The sequence below is a fragment of the Trichomycterus rosablanca genome, chromosome 16 (genome assembly GCF_030014385.1).
Source record: "Trichomycterus rosablanca isolate fTriRos1 chromosome 16, fTriRos1.hap1, whole genome shotgun sequence".
In the NCBI taxonomy this organism is placed as follows: Eukaryota; Metazoa; Chordata; class Actinopteri; order Siluriformes; family Trichomycteridae; genus Trichomycterus; species Trichomycterus rosablanca.
In genome coordinates, this window is record NC_086003.1 from 7,347,614 (window position 1) to 7,367,428 (window position 19,815).

At 42.3% G+C, this 19,815-nt stretch overlaps 1 protein-coding gene across 5 annotated transcripts in view; it reads right to left on the reverse strand.

Moving 5' to 3' along the window:
- Nucleotides 1–19,058, reverse strand: part of cdk5rap2 (CDK5 regulatory subunit associated protein 2) — a 77,626-nt gene extending 58,568 nt beyond the window's left edge. For 4 of the 5 annotated variants that reach the window (XM_063012051.1, XM_063012052.1, XM_063012054.1 and 1 more), the window contains exons 1-8: nucleotides 18,898–19,058; nucleotides 8,172–8,236; nucleotides 6,229–6,293; nucleotides 4,896–5,006; nucleotides 4,718–4,794; nucleotides 3,246–3,363; nucleotides 1,975–2,156; nucleotides 35–176 (exon numbers count right to left, since the gene is read on the reverse strand). In XM_063012051.1, the coding sequence (XP_062868121.1) occupies nucleotides 35–176; nucleotides 1,975–2,156; nucleotides 3,246–3,363; nucleotides 4,718–4,794; nucleotides 4,896–5,006; nucleotides 6,229–6,293; nucleotides 8,172–8,236; nucleotides 18,898–18,950 (813 nt within the window). In that variant the 5' untranslated portion in view covers nucleotides 18,951–19,058. Of the gene's footprint in view, nucleotides 1–34; nucleotides 177–1,974; nucleotides 2,157–3,245; nucleotides 3,364–4,717; nucleotides 4,795–4,895; nucleotides 5,007–6,228; nucleotides 6,294–8,171; nucleotides 8,237–15,240; nucleotides 15,291–18,897 lie in introns of those variants that run through there. The other variant, XM_063012053.1, reaches the window with a different exon arrangement.
- Between the last annotated feature and the right edge of the window lie 757 nt (nucleotides 19,059–19,815).

The window sequence follows — 19,815 nt, forward strand, 5'->3', positions numbered from 1 at the left end:
GCAGACCATTAAGCCCTCACAGTTTGAAACTGACCTGCAGTTCCAAGTCCTTCTGGCCAATGAGGGTGTTAAGATGAGTCATTCCATCTGCAGCCGGCTGGGTTGTGATCTTCTTCTGAAGCTCTCCAACCAGAGCGTTTTGATTTTTTATAGATTCCTGGAGGCCCTCGATCACCCTGCAGAAAATCAGAACAGCATTAATTGACCAAACACTGTAATTAAAAGTGGTCCTGTATAAAAAAACACCTGAATGATGTAAAGAACACTGTGGGTCAAATCCCATGTCTCTTGTCTCTAGTCTTGTCTTATTTAATTACTTTTTAGATTAGAAATGTCTTTTGTATTGATCATACCGTGTTTTATTTGCACTGTGTTCATTGTATTGTCCTGCACTTTTTGTTGTGTTGCACCCTGATCCTGGATGAACGTTGTTTCGTTTCAATATGTACTTGTATATAGCTGACATGACAATAAAGCCTCTCTTGACTCTTGACATAAGTTTACTTAAGGTTACATATGCAACCCTGGTTCTCTGAGAGCATGAGTGAGGTGTTTCACTATGGGATGCGCCACACATACATCCTAAACTGAGATCCCTTATGGAATGTGACTTGCTAGCGTATGCCAAATTAATTGCCTCTATTATCCAGCACCATAAGCACTGCTTAGTGATCGGCTTTCCTGTATGTGGTTTAGACCAGTATGCCATCGCGTTTGTAAAACAGTGAGAATCGGCTTCTTACTACTGCCTTTCTGCCTGCATTCTATATCCACCGATCAGGCATAACATTATGACCACCTTCCTAATATTGTGTTGGTCCCCTTTTGCTGCCACCTTTCTATCATAACCAGCATTAACCTCTTCAGCAATCTGAGCTACAGTAGCTCGTCTGTTGGATCGGACCACACGGGCCAGCCTTCACTCCCCACGTGGATCAATGAGCCTTGGCCGCCCATGACCCTGTCGCCGGTTTTCCACTGTTCCTTCCTTGGACCACTTTTGATAGATACTGACCACTGCAGACCAGGAACACCCCACAAGAGCTGCAGTTTTGGAGATGCTCTGACCCGGTCGTCTAGCCATCGCAATTTGGCCCTAGACACTCACTCACTCACTGTCTTAATCGCTTATCCAATTAGGGTCACGGGGGTGCTGGAGCCTATCCCAGCTTTTCAATGGGCGCAAGGCACACAGTAACACCCTGGACGGGGCGCCAGTCCATCGCAGGGCAGACACACACACACACACACACACACACACATATACACACACCCATTCACCTATAGGGCAATTCAATGTCTCCAATTAACTTGACTGCATGTTTTTGGACTGTGGGAGGAACCCGGAGCTCCCGGAGGAAACCCACACAGACACGGGGAGAACATGCAAATACCACACAGAAAGGACCCGGACTGCCCTGCCTGGGGATCGAACCCAGGACCTTCTTGATGTGAGGCGACAGTGCTACCCACTGAGCCACCGTGCCGCCCTGACCCTAGACAAACCTGCTCAAATCCTTACGCTCGCCCATTTTTCCTGCTTCTAACATCAATTTTGAGGATAAAATGTTCACTTGCTGCCTAATATATCCCCCCCACTAACAGGTGCAGTGATGAAGAGATAATCAGGTTTATTCACGTCACCTGTCAGTGGTCATAATGTTATGCCTGGTTGGAAACTGTATGGTACATTATGACATAAAGAATCAGACATGACAACTGAGGACTGCTGAGCAGCTCAAGTCTTGCTTGATAGAAGACTTTAGATGCTCAACAGTCTTGGGGCAAGAATGGGAAAAATCCCACTTGCAAAACTGTAACAATTAGTATACTCAGTTCCCAAACCATTAAAAAAGTGTCATTAATAGGAAGCATGATTCAACACAGTGGTAAACATGCCACTGTCCCAACTTTTTTGTGTATGTAGTTTGTATAATTGAACGCAAATATCTGCAGGTTGGTTTTGCTGCTTACCGATCTTTGCCCTGCAGAGCCTGCTGAAGCTGGTGGACCTCCTCAGGCATAGAACCCATGCCACGTGAGGATCCTGACTGATTGGCGGCTTCAAGTTCCTTCTCCAGACCCAGATTCCTCAGCTTCTCCTGCTCAGCAATGGAGGCCATCTTCTCCACCTCCTCTTCAGCAAAGCGTAGAGACTGAGAAGAAGAGAAGAAAGGAATTAGAGATAGTTAACATCTTAGAATCATACAATATCATACACAGAAAAGAGATTGGTGGGAGGTGCACAATTACAGAATCATTTCCTTCTGCCTTGCCTTGGTTGGCAGAGGGGAAATGGAGACGCAGGTGACTGATATGTCGGTTCCTGACACATCTCCCATGCCACATTGAGTGTTAATTCTCTGCAGGTTAAATGGGTTTCTATTGGCCGCTCAGGTGACGCAGCGGTAAAAACACATGCTGGAACCAGAGCTGGGATCTCGAATACATCGTATCTGAGCGGCCACATGAACAACAATTTGCCTGTTGTTTTAGATATGGGCGGGACTAAGCCGGATAGGGTCTCTCTCTCATAACTAATGCAATTACGACCTCTGCTGGCTGATTGATGGTGCCTGCACAGAGACGAGAAAAGAGTGCTCTCAGGGTGTGTCTCTTCGTACACAGTGCCGAGCTGCACTGCACTCATCAGAGTGTAGATGATAAGATGCATACGGCATGCTGCCCACCCTTACAGACTTGCTGGCTACTCTGTTGGCAACCTGCTTTTCTCTGAAACCGTAATGCCTGGTTCATTCCAGTCTGATTTTCCACAGCACAGGTGTCAGCGCACTCTATTTTTTCTGGGAAATGGTGCTAGTATTGTGGCACCTTTAAGACATCACGATTGTACCGCACTGAATGAGCGAAGTGCCCTAAAGGCAGCAAGTCGGGGCTTTCCTGAGCAGGCCACATGTACAGTATATATCCACTCTGAGCACAAGCGGTGCCAGCTGGTTCACTGCCGTCCCCAGCTTGTTCTGGGTTTCCTTTCATAGCTTTTTTTCCAAGAACTCGGTCACAGGCAGTCTAAGCTGCTAACCATATTGAGTTACGAGCTGCAGTTTGTCATTTATTAGTTGCTTTGTTTCCATTATTTTGGCCATGCTTTTGGTTAGTGACTTTTTAGCAATCTTGGTTCATTTGTAATCCTTGCAGGTTCAAGGCTACACTTGGCGGCTTAGTGGTGAGGCATAACCCACGTCATTACACTCCTGTAAAGAAAGTGTGCGTGTTGTGTTTACCTCCTCTAGTTCTCTGATTCTGGCATTGAAAGCTTCTCGGAGCGCGTCCATCTCTCTCTGAGCGCGCTCCCTGAGGCCTTCTCCTGAATCTCTACCGGCTAGACTCTCCAGTGCTTTCCTGCACACATACACACAGATTACATACATTAGATTAATCCTTAAATAAATGAACATAAATTGCTCCATTCTTTGTTAATACATCATGGCTTTAAAGTTTACTGTATAGTTAATAAATAAGAAAAATGACATAATGCACTTTGTAGGATGTGCCTGACCAGTATGATAAAATCATTTATAGTGGCCATCAAACATGCATTATACACTGATCAGCCATAACATTAAAACCACCTCCTTGTTTCTACACTCACTGTCCATTTTATCAGCTCCACTTACCATATAGAAGCACTTTGTAGTAGCCTGCTTCCACCCTGTTCTTCAATGGTCAGGACCACCACAGGACACCCACAGAACAGGTATTATTTGGGTGGTGGATCATTCTCAGCACACTCATCTTCTAGACCTTAATCAGTGGTCACAGGACGCTGCCCATGGGGCGCTGTTGGCTAGATATTTTTGGTTGGTGGATTATTCTCAGTCCAGCAGGGACAGTGAGGTGTTTAAAAACTCCAGCAGCGCTGCTGTGTCTGATCCACTCATACCAGCACAACACACACTAACACACCACCACCATGTCAGTGTCACTGCAGTGCTGAGAATGACCCACCACCCAAATAATACCTGCTCTGTAGTGGTTCTGTAGTGGTCCTGATCATTAAAGAACAGCTTAAAAGGGGGCTAACAAAGCATGCAAAGAAACAGATGGACTACAGTCAGTAATTGTAGAACTACAAAGTGCTTCTATATGGTAAGTGGAGCTGATAAAATGGACAGTGAGAGTAGAAACAAGGAGGTGGTTTTAATGTTATGGTTGATCGGTGTAGTTTTCTGTTTGACTAGGTGCTCTCTCCAAAGGAGGGTGGTGGTGTTGCGAGTTCTACGTGCAGTGTTAAAGTAACGCATGTATCCCAAAGGTGTTGAATATCTGTTGTGTCATATTTCATCACGACAACAGCTGTCTCTCTCTCTCTGTGGCGCCGATGCATGTAATATCCACAGCATTACCTGTCAGCTGCTGATGACACATTTTTATGACACTTTCAAATAACACTGAGCGCACATGAGTTTGATCGTGGTATGAGTTAATTAAGCATTATTATAAAACTCCTTTATCGGGTGTGGATTATTAGGGACAGTACTAGTCCAGCACCTAAACCGCTAGGCTACAATCAGAATGTCGCTGGTTCAAGCCCCACCACTGCCAGATTGCTGCTGTTGGGCCCTTGAGCAAGCCCTTAACCCTCAATTGCTTAGACTGTATACTCTCCCAGTAATGTAATTTGGATAGAAAGCGTCTGCTAAATGCTGAAAATGTAAATAGCTGATTCATCGACAGGAGAAGATGAAGGACTTACGATGCAGACACTAGCAGTTCCTGTTTTTCTGCAAGGTCTCTCTTCATAGATTCTACTTCCACCTTTAGCTCAATGTTCTGAAACACACACACACACACACAATAACGGAAGCTTTATAAAAGCACTAAACTGTAGAGCTGACAAAACAGCAATGGTGTCATCTGCATGTCTGCATTACCGTCTTATAGATTTCTTCAGTGGAATCATCACATTTCTGCTGCACATGCTCCTCCAGAAAGTAAATCCTCAGCTTCAGGTTAAAGTTCTCTTTCTTCAGAGCTGTAATTTGCTACAAGACACAACAAACAATACAATCTGGTTCGCAGGCACGAGAATGATGTTCAGGCAGTTTGCACATAGTATTACCGTTCAAACATTTCAGACTTCAACTAAAACTCCATGTGAAGTAAAAGCTGGCAATGTGCACTCACCGAACTCTTATAACATCAGCCAAAACCACCTCCTTGTTTCTACACTCACTGTCCATTTTATCAGCTCCACTTACCATATAGGAGCACTTTGCAATTCTACAATTACTGACTGTAGTTCATCTCTTTCTCTACATATCTTCTAGTCTGCTTTCACCCTGTTCTTCAATGGTCAGGTGTGTGTTGTGCTGATATGAGTGGATCAGAGACAGCAGCGCTGCTGGAGTTTTTTAATACCGTGTCCACTCACTGATGTAAAGTCAGAGACGATCGCTCATCTATTGCTGCTGTTTGAGTTGGTCATCTTCTAGACCTTCATCAGCGGCCCACGGGGTGCTGCTGGCTGGATATTTTTACTTGGTGGACTATTCTCAGTCCAGCAGTGACACTGAGGTGTTTTAAATCTCCATCAGCGCTGCTGTGTCTGATCCACTCATACCAGCACAACACACACTAACACACCACCATCATGTCAGTGTCACTGCAGTGCTGAGAATTATCCACCACCTAAATAATACCTGCTCTGTAGTGGTCCTGTGGGGGTCCTGACCATTGAACAGCATGAAAGGGGGCTAACAAAGCATCCAGAGAAACAGATGGACTACAAAGTGCTTGTATATGGTAAGTAGAGCTGATAAAATGGACAGTGAGTGTAGAAACAAGGAGGTGGTTTTAATGCTATGGCTGGTCAGTGTACATTCATTAATTATTTTAATCAGGCATGATTGGCTATGTCTGAGGATGGATGGGGAAGGGTACAATACAGTACCTCATGTATGCTTAGTACAGTGTTTGCACAACATCCACATCACATCATGTCCTACATTGTACCCCTGCATTGTGATATTGTAGTTAAACATATCGGCTTAGCCAAATGTCATAACATATCCAGCAAGCATCACAAGTGGTCAAAAACAACAGCATTGCCAGTCTCTACCTCTCATCCTATCTGAATGTTTGAATCTGAAATTCGAGTTCTTGTAAACTAAGTTAATGATCTCAATCAGCAATAATGACTATGCATGGTGACTATTACATGGTGACGACTAGTGCCATTAGCAATCTGATGTGATAATTGCTTACATTCTCATAGTCTTTCATGGTCATGACTTTGGAAGGAGACATCTTCTGCCCTGGGAACATGGAAGCTGTGGGAAAGAGGAGAGAAAGAGACACGATGAATGAATGAGAGGAATAAAGTTGCACTCGTTTACATTTTCTCCCCATTTCTTCAAAGCTGGAATAATGTGGAAATGTGTATGTGAGGCCAGACTCAATTCAAGGGCATACACGCAAATAGTAAAGCTAGGCCAGAGCGTTGCAAATACGTGTCCTGTTGTACATACCTAGTAATGCTGGGTGATTTTACATTAAATTAATGTTTTAAAATGATGTTCAACTGTGATAATCACACAGTTTACATAAGTTTTTTAATATTGCACTACAAACAAAACCACTGCTCTTAAAAAAAGATTTTGTATTTCTGATGTTTCATGTCAACATTACTATTATAGGGTTTTGTATACAAATAAGACATAAGTTTTGGCCAGAAAAATACACTGAACAAATGTAACAAAAGGAGAAAAAAGCATCTCGCATCAACACCAAAACATAACCCCTGCTGTGGAGTATGGTGGAGGGTGCATGGTGGTTTGGGGTTTGCTTTGCTGCCTCAGCTCCTGGATAGACTGTGCCTATTTTTAGAGGAGATTGCCAGTGTAGCTTATTGTCACCTGAAGATTTTTATTAAAAGCTGGATGATTGTGATACAAGACGACAATAAGCTGGTTTATATGAGTTAATTATAGTCACATGGGTCACATTTTGCTGCTCAAGTGGCGCAGCGGTAAAACACGCTAGCACACCAGAGCTGGGATTTCGAATACATCGTATCGAATCTCAGCTCTGCCATCCGGCTGGGCTGGGCGGCTATACGAACATCGTTTGGCTGTTGTTCATCCAGGGAGGGAGCCGGATACACCTCATAACTGATGCAATTATGACCTCTGCTGGCTGATTGATGGTGTCTGCACAGAGTAGAGGAATAATGCGTTCAGGGTGTGGCTCTCCGTGTACGAAGCTGATCCGCATATGAACTCGCCTCGTGCAGGTGAAAAGATGCAGTCGGCCACTGCGCATGTGTCGGAGGGGGCGTGTGTCAGTTCGCTCTCCTCAAACGGGACGGGGGTCGGCACCAGTAGAGAGGAAGCATAACGCAATTGGGTAAAATTCTTTTTTTTTAAAAGAAGGGTCACGTTTGTAGAGCTGAAACAGACAAAAGTTAAGGACCAAGACCTTAAACCAATTCAAATGTTGTGGCATAGCCTGAAGAAAACTGTTCACTTCTTGCCATTGTACAAATCTGATAATCAACTACAGGAACTACAACTTTATTTGCTGCTAAAGAAGCTTTTGACAGCTATCAAGTTTGAGGTTTTGCAAACTCCGTAAATAATGATTTGTGCTTGTCTATTACTACCTAGATGAAGATCTGAAACACAGGTGACGGTGACTACAGACAAGCAAGCTTCACATTACCACTGACTTGCAGGCTGTTGGGCGAAGACAAGCACTGGCTTCTGTTTTTAATTGTCTATGTATGCAGCAGTGTTTTAGCAGCTTCTAATTAAGTAGTAATCAGTAGTATGTCTGGTAAGTCTGGTTTTAATGACACAGGTGAATTGCTCTAGAGCAGATAGGGTCATACGGTGCAGCCCAGTAGGTATGTGTGCGTGTGTATAGGAGTAGGGATGCACCGATCCGATATTAAGATCACAATTGTTTATTATTTTATTGACAAATAAATAGCAGTTCAGTACATTTATATCTGTGTTAATTATATTTTGTTTTGCAAACTTAGTAATGTTTAAGTCAATCCTGATGCCTTAAGTCTTTCCCACATGATAAAGTATACGGTTTATTAATTCAACAATGGTATCGGATCGGTATCGGGTATCGACCGATCGGATCGGTATCGGAACTGAAAAAGTTGGATCGGTGCATCCCTATATAGGAGTCGGCTGTACCTGTCATGTTGTCCATGCTGAAGTCTGCACTGCTCAGAGAGTCTGGCAGCCTGGATAAACTGCAGCTGCAGAAAGAAACAAACACTGTCAGTGGGGTGTTTTAAAACAAACACCCACCCACCCATACACACACAGCAGCTTCAGAAAGAAAAACAAAGTCTCAGTCATCGGCTCAAACACACATTTACAAGCACAATAAACCATTCAGTACTCACTGCACGTTAATGCAACGCACACACTAAACACTTACACACACACACACACACATCCTTGAGCTGGCATTACATTGTGGGACACTCAGCAAAAGTTTGCAGTTGCAGACGAAATCATTAATATTGCAGATTATCTTTGTTTTTCTCACACAATGTGACATGATCGCTAGTGGCCGATTTGTGGATCAAAATGCAGGAGGCTCAGATGGCACCTGAAGATTATTAATATTGCAGAGTAGGGCACTGGTTCAGGCACCACCACTGCCAGATTTGGATGCCACTGTTGTGCCCTTGAGCAATGAATGAAATCATTCACTAAATACTGTAAAAGTAAATATAAATCACTAGCTTGGAGTTAGAAGTCTCAGCTACTGATAGACACAACTGGCTGACGTAGCGACACGAGTGGTGGGGGAATTAATATAGGACACAGTGTAACGATGCACCCTGCACCACTCTTTATTACAATCTAACAGAAGGACAAATAAGGATGATGCAAAATGAACATATGGAACACTATGACTTTGCTGTGTGTCATACCAAACAGTAATGCTTAAACACAAACTTTTTTAACCTCCTCTTACTGTTCTTCATTGGTCAAGACTCTCCCACAGGACCACCACAAAGCAGGTATTATTTGGGTAGTGAATCATTCTCAGCACTGCAGTGACACTGACATGGTGGTGGTGTGTTAGTGTGTGTTGTGCTGGTATGAGTCGATAAAAAACAGCAATGCTGCTGGAGTTTTTAATCACCTCACTCTTCCTGCTGGACTGAGAATAGTTCACTAACCAAAAATATATCCAGCCAACAGCACCCCGTGGGCAGCGTCCTTTGACCACTGATGAAGATCTAGAAGATGACCAACTCAAACAGCAGCAACAGATGAGCGATCCTCTCTGATTTTACATCTACAAGGTGGAGCAACTAGGTAGGATTGTCTAATAGAGTGGACAGTGAGTGGACACGGTATTTAAAAACTCCAGCAGCGCTGCTGTGTCTGATCCACTCATACCACCACAACACACACTAACACACCACCACCATGTCAGTGTCACTGCAGTGCTGAGAATGATCCACCACCCAAATAATACCTGCTCTGTGGTGGTCCTGTGGTGGTCCTGACCATTGAAGAACAGCATGAAAGGGGGCTAACAAAGCATGTAGAGAAACAGATGGACTACAGTCAGTAATTGTAGAACTACCAAGTGCTTCTATATGGTAAGTGGAGTTGATAAAATGGACAGTGAGTGTAGAAACAAGGAGGTGGTTTTAATGTTATGGCTGATCGGTATATATATATATATACACACACACACACACACACACACACACACACATACACACTAATGCAGTTATTACAGTGATTCTTTTAAAGTTGCTCAGTGGCCCATATGTGTGGCCCAGAAGCTACAAACACACAAATACAAATACACACACACCGTGGCCCATACTTGTCCTAACACACACCTCTTAGGGGCCACATACACAGGCAAACCCTTAAACAACCCTGATTTTTACTGGGTCAAATTGAGAGGCAGCAAAACTAGGGATTATAAATACCCTAGACATGAAACAAAATGCATTATTACAATTTATATTCATGCTGTAACTTGATTGATTGTTTAGATGCCAGCTGTCTTATCGAGCAGCACTACACAGACTCAACTGGTGGCCAAGGCGGGCGCACAGAGATGGTAAATAATGGAGAAGTGGTTGGCTACACACTTGTTGCAGGGGGCGTGTGTTAGGTACAGTCCTCCTTGTTTAGTAAAGGAAAAATACAACTGATTAAGTAGATACGACTAGATTGTTGGGGGGGGGGGGGGGGGGTCACGTCAAGTTTGTTTCTGATTTAATTCTTTAGTATTGATTACAATGAAGCATTTATGACTCAACCCAAACAGAGCAGAGACTGTTTCAGTCAAATGATCATTAAAGCACTATTGTGAACAATCACTTTAGTGTTCACACAGCACTGCTTGGAGTGACCGAGGACACAGGATTAGGTTTGTAAGTTTAAATGGCAGTGTGACTAAAATAGTACTGAGTGAATGTGTGTGTGTGTCATTACATAAAGGCCTGTTTATATGGCATTAAAATGACCCTGTCAGTCCAGGACAAGTCACAATTACATAAGAATCCTCTGGGTTCCCTTTTTATAACAAAACAAAAACACATCTCAGAATAGTTAAAATTGATAATTACTAGGAACGCTATTTTTACCCCCCAAAAAAGAAAGAAAAACCATGTACTGCAATTGCCTGTAACTGAAACACAAGCAGTCCAGTGTGACCAGAGTTTGACAGTCCCGATACATGATACAACTGGGGTAAGTCAGCTGCTACTATTTTGCCTATCATTCTAAGCGGTGATTAGCCTCTGGCACACTAACACCTCAGCGTATCATTTATCAGCAACATCAGGAAAGCACAGACTTGATCGTTCTGATACAGACATATGATTAACCGGTTAACAGTCAAAGAGGTCGTTGTTTGAATAACGTAGTCGGTTTTAAATTCATAAACAGCATATACACTACAACCCCTGGCAAAAATGATGGAATCACCACTCTTGGAAGATGTTCTGTCAATTGTTTAATTTTGTAGAAAAAAAAGAAATCACAGACATGCCACAAAACTATCATTTTTCAAAATGTCAACCTTCTGGCATTAAGAAACAATAAAAAAAAGAAACAAATATAATAGTTGTGGTCAGTCACAATTGCTTTTTTTAGATCAAGTAGAGGAAAAAAATATGGAATCACTCAAATCTGAGGAAAAAATTATGGAATCACTCTGTAATTTGCAGTTTAAAAACAAAACATCTGCAGCAGATTAGATTTGCTAATTATTCTTCAGTTTAAAAAGAGTGCTCACACCTCGGAGAGCTGTTGCACAAAGCAGATTGTCATGAATCATGGTTCCAACACAAGATATGTCAGTTGAAACAAATGAGAGGATTATAAAACTCCTTCAAGAAGATAAATCATTGTGGAATGTCGCAAAAGATGTTGGTTGTTCCCAGTAAGCTGTGTTTCAAATCTGAACCAAGTACAAACAAAATGGGAAGGTTGTAAAAGGGAAGCATACTGGTAGACCAAGTAAGACATCAAAGCATCAAGATAGAAAACTTAAAGCAATATGTCTTGAAAACAGAAAATGCACAACAAAACAAATGAGAAACAAGTGGCCGGAAAGTGGAGTCAATGTCTGTGACTGAACTGTAAGAAATCACCTAAAAGAAATGGGATTTACATACAGAAAAGCCAAACAAAAGCCATCATTAACACCTAAAAAGAAAAGAACAAGGTTAAAGTAGGCTAAAGAAAAGCAATCGTGGACTGTGGGTGACTGGATAAAAGTGATCTTCAGTGATGAATCGCGAATCTGCATTGGGCAAGGTGATGATGCTGGAACTTTTGTTTGGTGTCTGTCCAATGAAATTTATGAAGATAACTGCCTAAAGAAAACATGTTAATTTCCACAGTTGTTGATGATATGGGCCTGCATGTCGGGTAAAGGCACAGGGGAGATGGTCTTCAATAAATGCCAAAGTCCACATTGAAATTTTAGACGCTTTTCTTATTCCATCAGTTGAAAGGATGTTTGGTGATGATGACTTCATTTTTCAAGATGATAATGCATCTTGCCATAGGGCAAAGGACGTGAAAACTTTCCTTCAAGAAAACATATAATGTCAATGGCATGGCCTGCAAATAGTCCGGATCTCAATCCATTTGAAAATCTCTGGTGGAAATGGAAGAAAATGGTCAATGACAAGGTTCCAACCTACAAAGCTGATCTGGCAACAGCAAGAGACAGTTGAAGGCAGATTGATGAAGAATACTGTTTGTCATTAGTTAACTCCATGCCTCAGAGAGTTTAAACCATTATAAAAGCCAGAGGTGGTGCAACAAAGTAATAATGGTGCAGTGTTTTCTAATGATTCCATAATTTTTTCCTCAGATTTGAGTGATTCCATATTTTTTTCCTCTACTTGATCTAAAAAAAAGCAATTGTGACTGACCACAACTATTATATTTGTTTCTTTTTTTATTGTTTCTTAATGCCAGAGGGTTGACAGTTTGAGAAATGATAGTTTTGTGGCATGTCTGTGATTTATTTTTTTTCTACAAAATTAAACAATTGAAAGAACATCTTCCAAGAGTGGTGATTCCATAATTTTTGCCAGGGGTTGTATATAGCCAGTATTACAGACAGCTGACCATAAGCTGTTGGACATTACATTCCAAACCCATGTGCATCCATAAGGTGCTGGCCTTCCTCTTTGTAACTGTAAGAGCCTCTATTTTTCCACAAGAGTTCATAGAGTGTCTGGAAATATTTGTGTCCATTCAGTCAAATGTGCATTTACAAGGTTAATTACTGATGTTGGACTAGAAGCCCTGGCTTGTGATCATTCCAATTCATCCCGAAGGTTTTCAGTAGGATTAAGATTAGGACTTTGTGCAGGAGGGGATTCCTCTTAACTGATGCAATTACGACCTCTGCTGGCTGACTGATGGTGAGGGATAATGAGGATCAGGGTGTCTCTCCGTAGACAAAGTTGATCCAGATATGAACTCGCCTCATGCAGGTGAAAAGGCGCAGTCGGCTACTGCACACGTGTCGGAGGGGGCGTGAGTTAGTCACGGCTCTCCTCAGTCAGAGTAAAGGTTAACATCAGTAGAGAGGAAGCATAATGCAATTGGGTAATTAGAAAACTAGGGGGGTCTAAAAAAATGTATGTCCTTGTCAAACCAGTTTAAGCATTTCTCTAAGCACAGAGGGTGTATGCATAGCATGGACCATCAACCGGCATGGATGCACAAAACTATTCTGAACTAATGAAAGCAAGTGTGTAACAACATGACTGTCGGAAAAGACATCTGCATGTTTATTTTTATTTCATATGGTGGGGTAAAAGTTACAAAAATAAATGCCTGGCAAATGAGTTTCATCTTCAAGCTTAAAATCTGGTAGCACAGAATCAAGCAGGCCAGTGGTAGCCTATCGGATAGTGGACTAGTAAATGGAAGGGTGCGTGTTCCACCCCTGGTGGAAAGCCATGCCTGGGGAAGGAGAGGTCAATGAGGTTTTTCTGCACTAATGCTGCACAAATGTGACCTCTGATGTCTGGTTGAGGCACCTGAACAAGTAGTGGATAATTCACAGAGCTGTCCAGCTAAAAGAAGAAGTGGTTGGAAACTGCACGCTAATGCAAACCACTACATCTTTCAACCAAAATAATTTGGACTGGACACACAAGTAAGGTTTACTGTGTGTGTCTGTGTGTGTCTGTGTGTATGTGTGTCTGTGTGTATGTGTGTGAGTGTGTGTGTGTGTGTGAGTGTGTGTGTGTGTATGTGTGTGTGGTAGAAATGTGTCTTTTGTATTTCTGTGAACAATAACTGTGCACATACACCGATCAGCCATAACATTAAACCACCTCTACACACATTGTCCATTTTATCAGCTCTACTTACCATATAGGAGCACTTTGTAGTTCTACAATTACTGACTGTAGTCCATCTGTTTCTCTGCATGCTTTGTTAGCCCCCTTTCAAGCTGTTCTTCAATGGTCAGGACTCTCCCAGGACCACCACATGCAGTGACACTGACATGGTGGTGGTGTGTTAGTGTGTGTTGTGCTGGTATGAGTGGATAACACACAGCAGCGCACTGTCACTGCTGGACTGAGAATAGTCCACCAACCAAAAATATATCCAGCCAACAGCGCCCCATGGGCAGCGTCCTGTGACCACTGATGAAGGTCTAGAAAATGACCGACTGAAACAGCAGCAATAGATGAGCGATCGTCTCTGACTTTACATCTACAAGGTGGACCAACTAGGTAGGAGTGTCTAATAGAGTGGACAGTGAGTGGATACGGTATATAAAAACTCCAGCAGCGCTGCTGTGTCTGATCCACTCATACCAGCACAACACACACTAACACACCACCACCATGTCAGTGTCACTGCAGTTCTGAGAATGATCCACCACTTCAAAGTGCTTCTATATGGTAAGTGGAGCTGATAAAATGGACAGTCAGTGTAGAAACAAGGAGGTGGTTTTAATGTAATGGCTGATCAGTATACTTGGTCAATAAAGCCTGATTCTAAAAGAGCACCATATCGTACTAAACAATATACCAGACATTAGTTAAAAGAATACAACAATTAAACAGCAAGCATATATCGAAAAATGCATATTACAAAACAAGAATGAATGTAAACATGTTTAAAACACGCACTATTTGTTTAAAGGTCGCACTAAGTAGTACGCGTACTATTCATTGTATACTACTTAGAAATACTAACTAGAACAGAAGTACACAGGTTATGTCGTACGTACACAGTTACATGTTAGCATGTAAAACAAGGTCAAATTATTGTAAAATATTAAAAGTATGATTCATTTCTAATCTGCTTTGTATGTAACATTAGTTGTATTAACAGATATTCATTAAAAGTACATCGTTCATGCTTAAAATCATCTCATTCTGCTTGTTCGACTTCGCTTCGCCTCAGATAATTACCAGCATTACACAAGCAAACGAGCTCGGATTTGATTTACTTCATTCAAGCAGTAAAGAACCAAGAAAACACGTCGTTTATAGACTGAACTTTACTGTCACACCAAGCTTGAGTAAAGACATATTACTATAATAAATAGTATTAAAAACTGCGCCATGTCAGTTAACACCAATACGACCAAAATGCGCACTGTTATTCTAAGTAGTATGTAGAAACAGTACAGATGTACGCATACTATTTAGTACAGAAGTATGTAGGGTGGGTATCAGTATATACACAGGTAATACTTATAGGTAAACATTTAAGCGTTTCCTACCTATTTTACGCCTCCCATAGCAAGCCTAGTCGATAGATAAAAAAGTACAGTCCTTTATGTGAGTCAGAAAAACAACTTTTTTCCGCTGCGTGGAGTTTCCTCTTTTCGGAAAACGCAGGTTAGCAATGCTAATGGTGTTAGCATTAGTTAACTGTCTCTCTGTGTTGTGACAGCGCGAGACATGCTCGCGAGCGCGCGAACCAGAATAACTTTAACTGCGCCATTCGAGCATAAACAGGACCAGTTTTAAGAGCTGCTTTATATAAGATAAGGGTTTTATTTAATTTCAATTAAACAGCGCAAAACAGCGAGATACCCCCGAAATATAACCGTTTAGAACTACAAATACGCGTATTTTGGGTCGCGCTGGAGTTCTAGTCAGAGGACGCTGACAAGCGATGTGATTGGTTGAGCTGCTCCAGTGTGCCTTGCACTGGTACATTAAAGAGCCATAACATTAAAACCACCTCCTTGTTTCTACACTCACTGTCCATTTTATCTGCTCTACTTACCATATAGAAGCACTTTGTAGTTCTACAATTACTGGCTGTAGTCCATCTGTTTCTCTACATACTTCTTTAGCCTGCTTTCACCCACCACAGAGCAGGTATTATTTAGGTGGTGGATCATTCTCAGCACTTGTGTGTTGTGCTGGTATGAGTGGATCAGATAAATACCGTGTCCACTCACTGTCCACTCCTACCAAGTTAGTCCACCTCCTCGTAGATGTAAAGTCAGAGACGATCGCTCATCTATTGCTGCTCTTTGAGTTGGTCATTTTCTAGACCTTCATCAGTGGTCACAGGACGCTGCCCACAGGGCGCTGTTGACTGGATATTTTTGGTTGGTGGACTATTCTCAATCCAGCAGTGACAGTGAGGTGTTTAAAAACTCCAGCAGCGCTGCTGTGTCTGATCCACTCATACCAGCACAACACACACTAACACACCACCACCATGTCAGTGTCAGTGCAGTGCTGAGAATGATCTACCACCTAAATAATACCTGCTCTGTGGTGAGTGAAAGCAGGCTAAAGAAGTATGTAGAGAAATAGATGGACTAAAGTGCTTCTATATGGTAAGTAGAGCAGATAAAATGGACAGTGAGTGTAGAAACAAGGAGGTGGTTTTGATGTTATGGCTGATCGGTGTATGCTGTCATAACAGTTTTGACCTGCCAGACGTCTAAATGTGCCATGTATTCTCTGTGTGTCCTTCTATTTTTATATGTTGTGAGGTGGATAGTCATACAGTGCATCCTGGTGCCTTCTCTATCCTGGGTAAAAAATACACACATGCCCGGCTGCCATATAATCTTGGAGAAAAAAATGATTTTATTTTTTTTTTGCGACAGAGTTGCCTGTGTGCCCACTGTAGACACTTTCAAACACTGGACAGTGAAGGGTTCGATGTACTGTGACACATTCGCCACATCACCAATATTAAAATGATATGCAGCTGAAGCCACAGTAACCTTTCGATTGGTCTGTACCAGACGCCATTTCCTCTGGCATCAATAAGCCCTGGCCACCCAACAACCTGTTGGCAGTAAGTGACTTGTACCGCCTCAAACCACTGTCAGTCATTTGGTAGTCACCACTGCTGCCCTAGAGCACATCTTGCTGTTTAGAAGATGCATTAATCCAGATGTCTGGCCTTAAAAAGTCAAGTCATTATTATTTATTGATTCATTAGGATTTTAATGTCATGTTTTACAGCAGTTAGTCGTTACACAAGATTCATCACTTCACAAATTTAATGTTAAACACGGTCATGGACAATTTTGTATCTCCAATTCACCTCACTTGCATGTCTTTGGACTGTGGGAGGAAACCGGAGCCCCTGGAAAAAACCCATGCAGACAAATGAGGGAACATGCAAACTCCACACAGAAAGAACCCAGACCGCCCCACCTGGGGATCAAACCCAGGACCTTCTTGCTGTGAGGCGACAGTGAATTTAGCTTAGGTCACACGAGGAAAGTCACAACCATCAGAACTGATGATCTTTGTTCTTCAAGTAGCTGTTGCAAGGCTTTGGGGTCAGAGTACGGTATGCTGTAGACACCCCTAATAATTAACACCCACTACTAACAGGTATATCTGCAAATCACACTTTGTGATGCCAGTTTGGCTGAGGGCATGTTCAGCATTAAATCATGATCCATAAAGCCATGGTTTGACAGGTATGCTGTGGACGAGTCAGTGCTTGACTTGACAGATGCTCATTTGACTCGAAAGAAAAAATATTATAGAAACATAATGTCAAAAGCTAAACGGCAGGTGTCGACATTCCAATGCTGAAACCATCACTGGCTTAACTAACACATAAGTACATGATTTTGCATATTATTAGCATAACATTGTATTTAATAAGATGTTAGGCAAGCCGTAGTCTAGTGGTTAAGATGCTAGTGGTTAAGATGCTAGTTCAAGCCCCACCACTGCCAGGTTGCTGCTGTTGGGCCCTTGAGCAAGGCCCTTAACACTCAAGTGCTCATACTGTATACTGTAACTGTACTGTAGAACATTCGCCTCACAGCAAGAAGGTCCCGGGTCCTTTCTGTGCGGAGTTTGCATGTTCTCCCTGTGTCCACGTGGGTTTCCTCCGGGTGCTCCGGTTTCCTCCCACAGTCCAAAGACATGCAAGTGAGGTAAATTGGAGATACAAAATTGTCCATGACTGTGTTCGATATAACCTTGTGTAATGGGTAACTACCGTTCCTGTCATGAATGTAACCAAAGTGTAAAACATGACGTTAAAATACTAATAAACAAACAAACTATAATACAAAATACAGCCGGGTGTGAGAAATTTGGGGGCCTGTGATTTTGTGTCTGATTCAAGTGGGATTGCACAATGCGCGTGCGCGGATTCCTGCGCATGCGAATTACAGGCTGCATCAACTTTTGACAGCGTCAACTGTTTTCGTTACACCAGACTTGTATTCATAACCCCCTATACGGCGTAAAATGTATCAAATTGTTCATACAGCTAAAAGCAAGAATTACTGCGCATGCGAACTACAGGCTGCATCAACTTTTGACAGCGTCAACTGTTTTCGTTACACCAGACTTTTATTCATAACACCCAGTATCAAATTGTTCATACAGCTAAAAGCAAGAATTCCTGCGCATGCGAACTACAGGCTGCATCAACTTTTGACAGCGTCAACTGTTTTCGTTACACCAGACTTGTATTCATAACACCCTATACGGCGTAAAATGTATCAAATTGTTCATACAGCTAAAAGCAAGAATTACTGCGCATGCGAACTACAGGCTGCATCAACTTTTGACAGCGTCAACTGTTTTCGTTACACCAGACTTGTATTCATAACACCCAGTATCAAATTGTTCATACAGCTAAAAGCAAGAATTCCTGCGCATGCGAACTACAGGCTGCATCAACTTTTGACAGCGTCAACTGTTTTCGTTACACCAGACTTGTATTCTTAACCCCCTATACGGCGTAAAATGTACCAAATTGTTCATACAGCTAAAAGCAAGAATTACCTTGTTCATTAAAGGTAGACTTAAAATTACTTAGTAAAACATACTATATTGTTCATAATAACGTACGACTCGTAAACAAAGGCAGCTAAACATTACAGCCTGTGTGCCTGTCAGGCACCGCTCACTTTCAAATATCAACTCACCTCCCGTTGATGTCAAAAGGCAGCGTCTGATCCTCCCCCACCACCGAATCCATTTTATTGCACTAATAATGATCCGATTTTTGCGCCAGATTAAATCCAAAAACCGAGCATCGTGTTTATTTGTTTGCATTAAGAAATAGCGGCGAATGGAAAATCCACAACAGACTTTGAATTAGGTACCGCCATTTTACACTCGATGACGTCACGACGTAGAAAAGACACTAGGCTTGTTGGAGATGAACTGCGCCTCGCCTTGGTGGTCAGCGAGAGCTGCCGGTTGCAGTTGGGGGAGGAGGTTAAAAGAAAGCCGTCAAGTCCCTCAAGCAGTGTTGCCAACTTAGCGACTTTGTCGCTATATTTAGCGAGTTTTCAGACCCCTCTAGCGACTTTTTTTCAAAAAAGCGACTAGCGACAAATCTAGCGACTTTTTCTGGTGTTATTGGAGACTTTTGGAGACTCGAACGTGAAAACACACATTGTTCTGCAGTTACTGTCCTCAACGAGCAGCGGGTCCTGCCGTGAGTCCCTCCACCGTCCCATCCCAAAGCACTGGCGGTCAGTATCACAGTCAGTGTTGCCAGATTGGGAGGTTTTCCACCAAAAGGGGCGGATTTTGTTGGAAATTGGCAGGGGAAAACACTTTGGCAGGTGGACAAAATTTGGGCTGGTTTGTATCATTTTGGCGGCTTAAAATGTTAATAAAAAAACTTGCTTTCTAAAGCAGGTGGAATATAAACAGGTCTACCTTCTCCCACCACATCCAACCCGTTGTCAAAAGTTTGAATGACAGGTTATTCTTTCCAGTCCAAGACACTGTTGCCATCAATACACTGATTCATATGTAAGACAAGTGATTTGAGTTGAATATGAAGGAAAGCAAGTCTCGTACATATAACCTCTCATATGTACGAGAGGTTA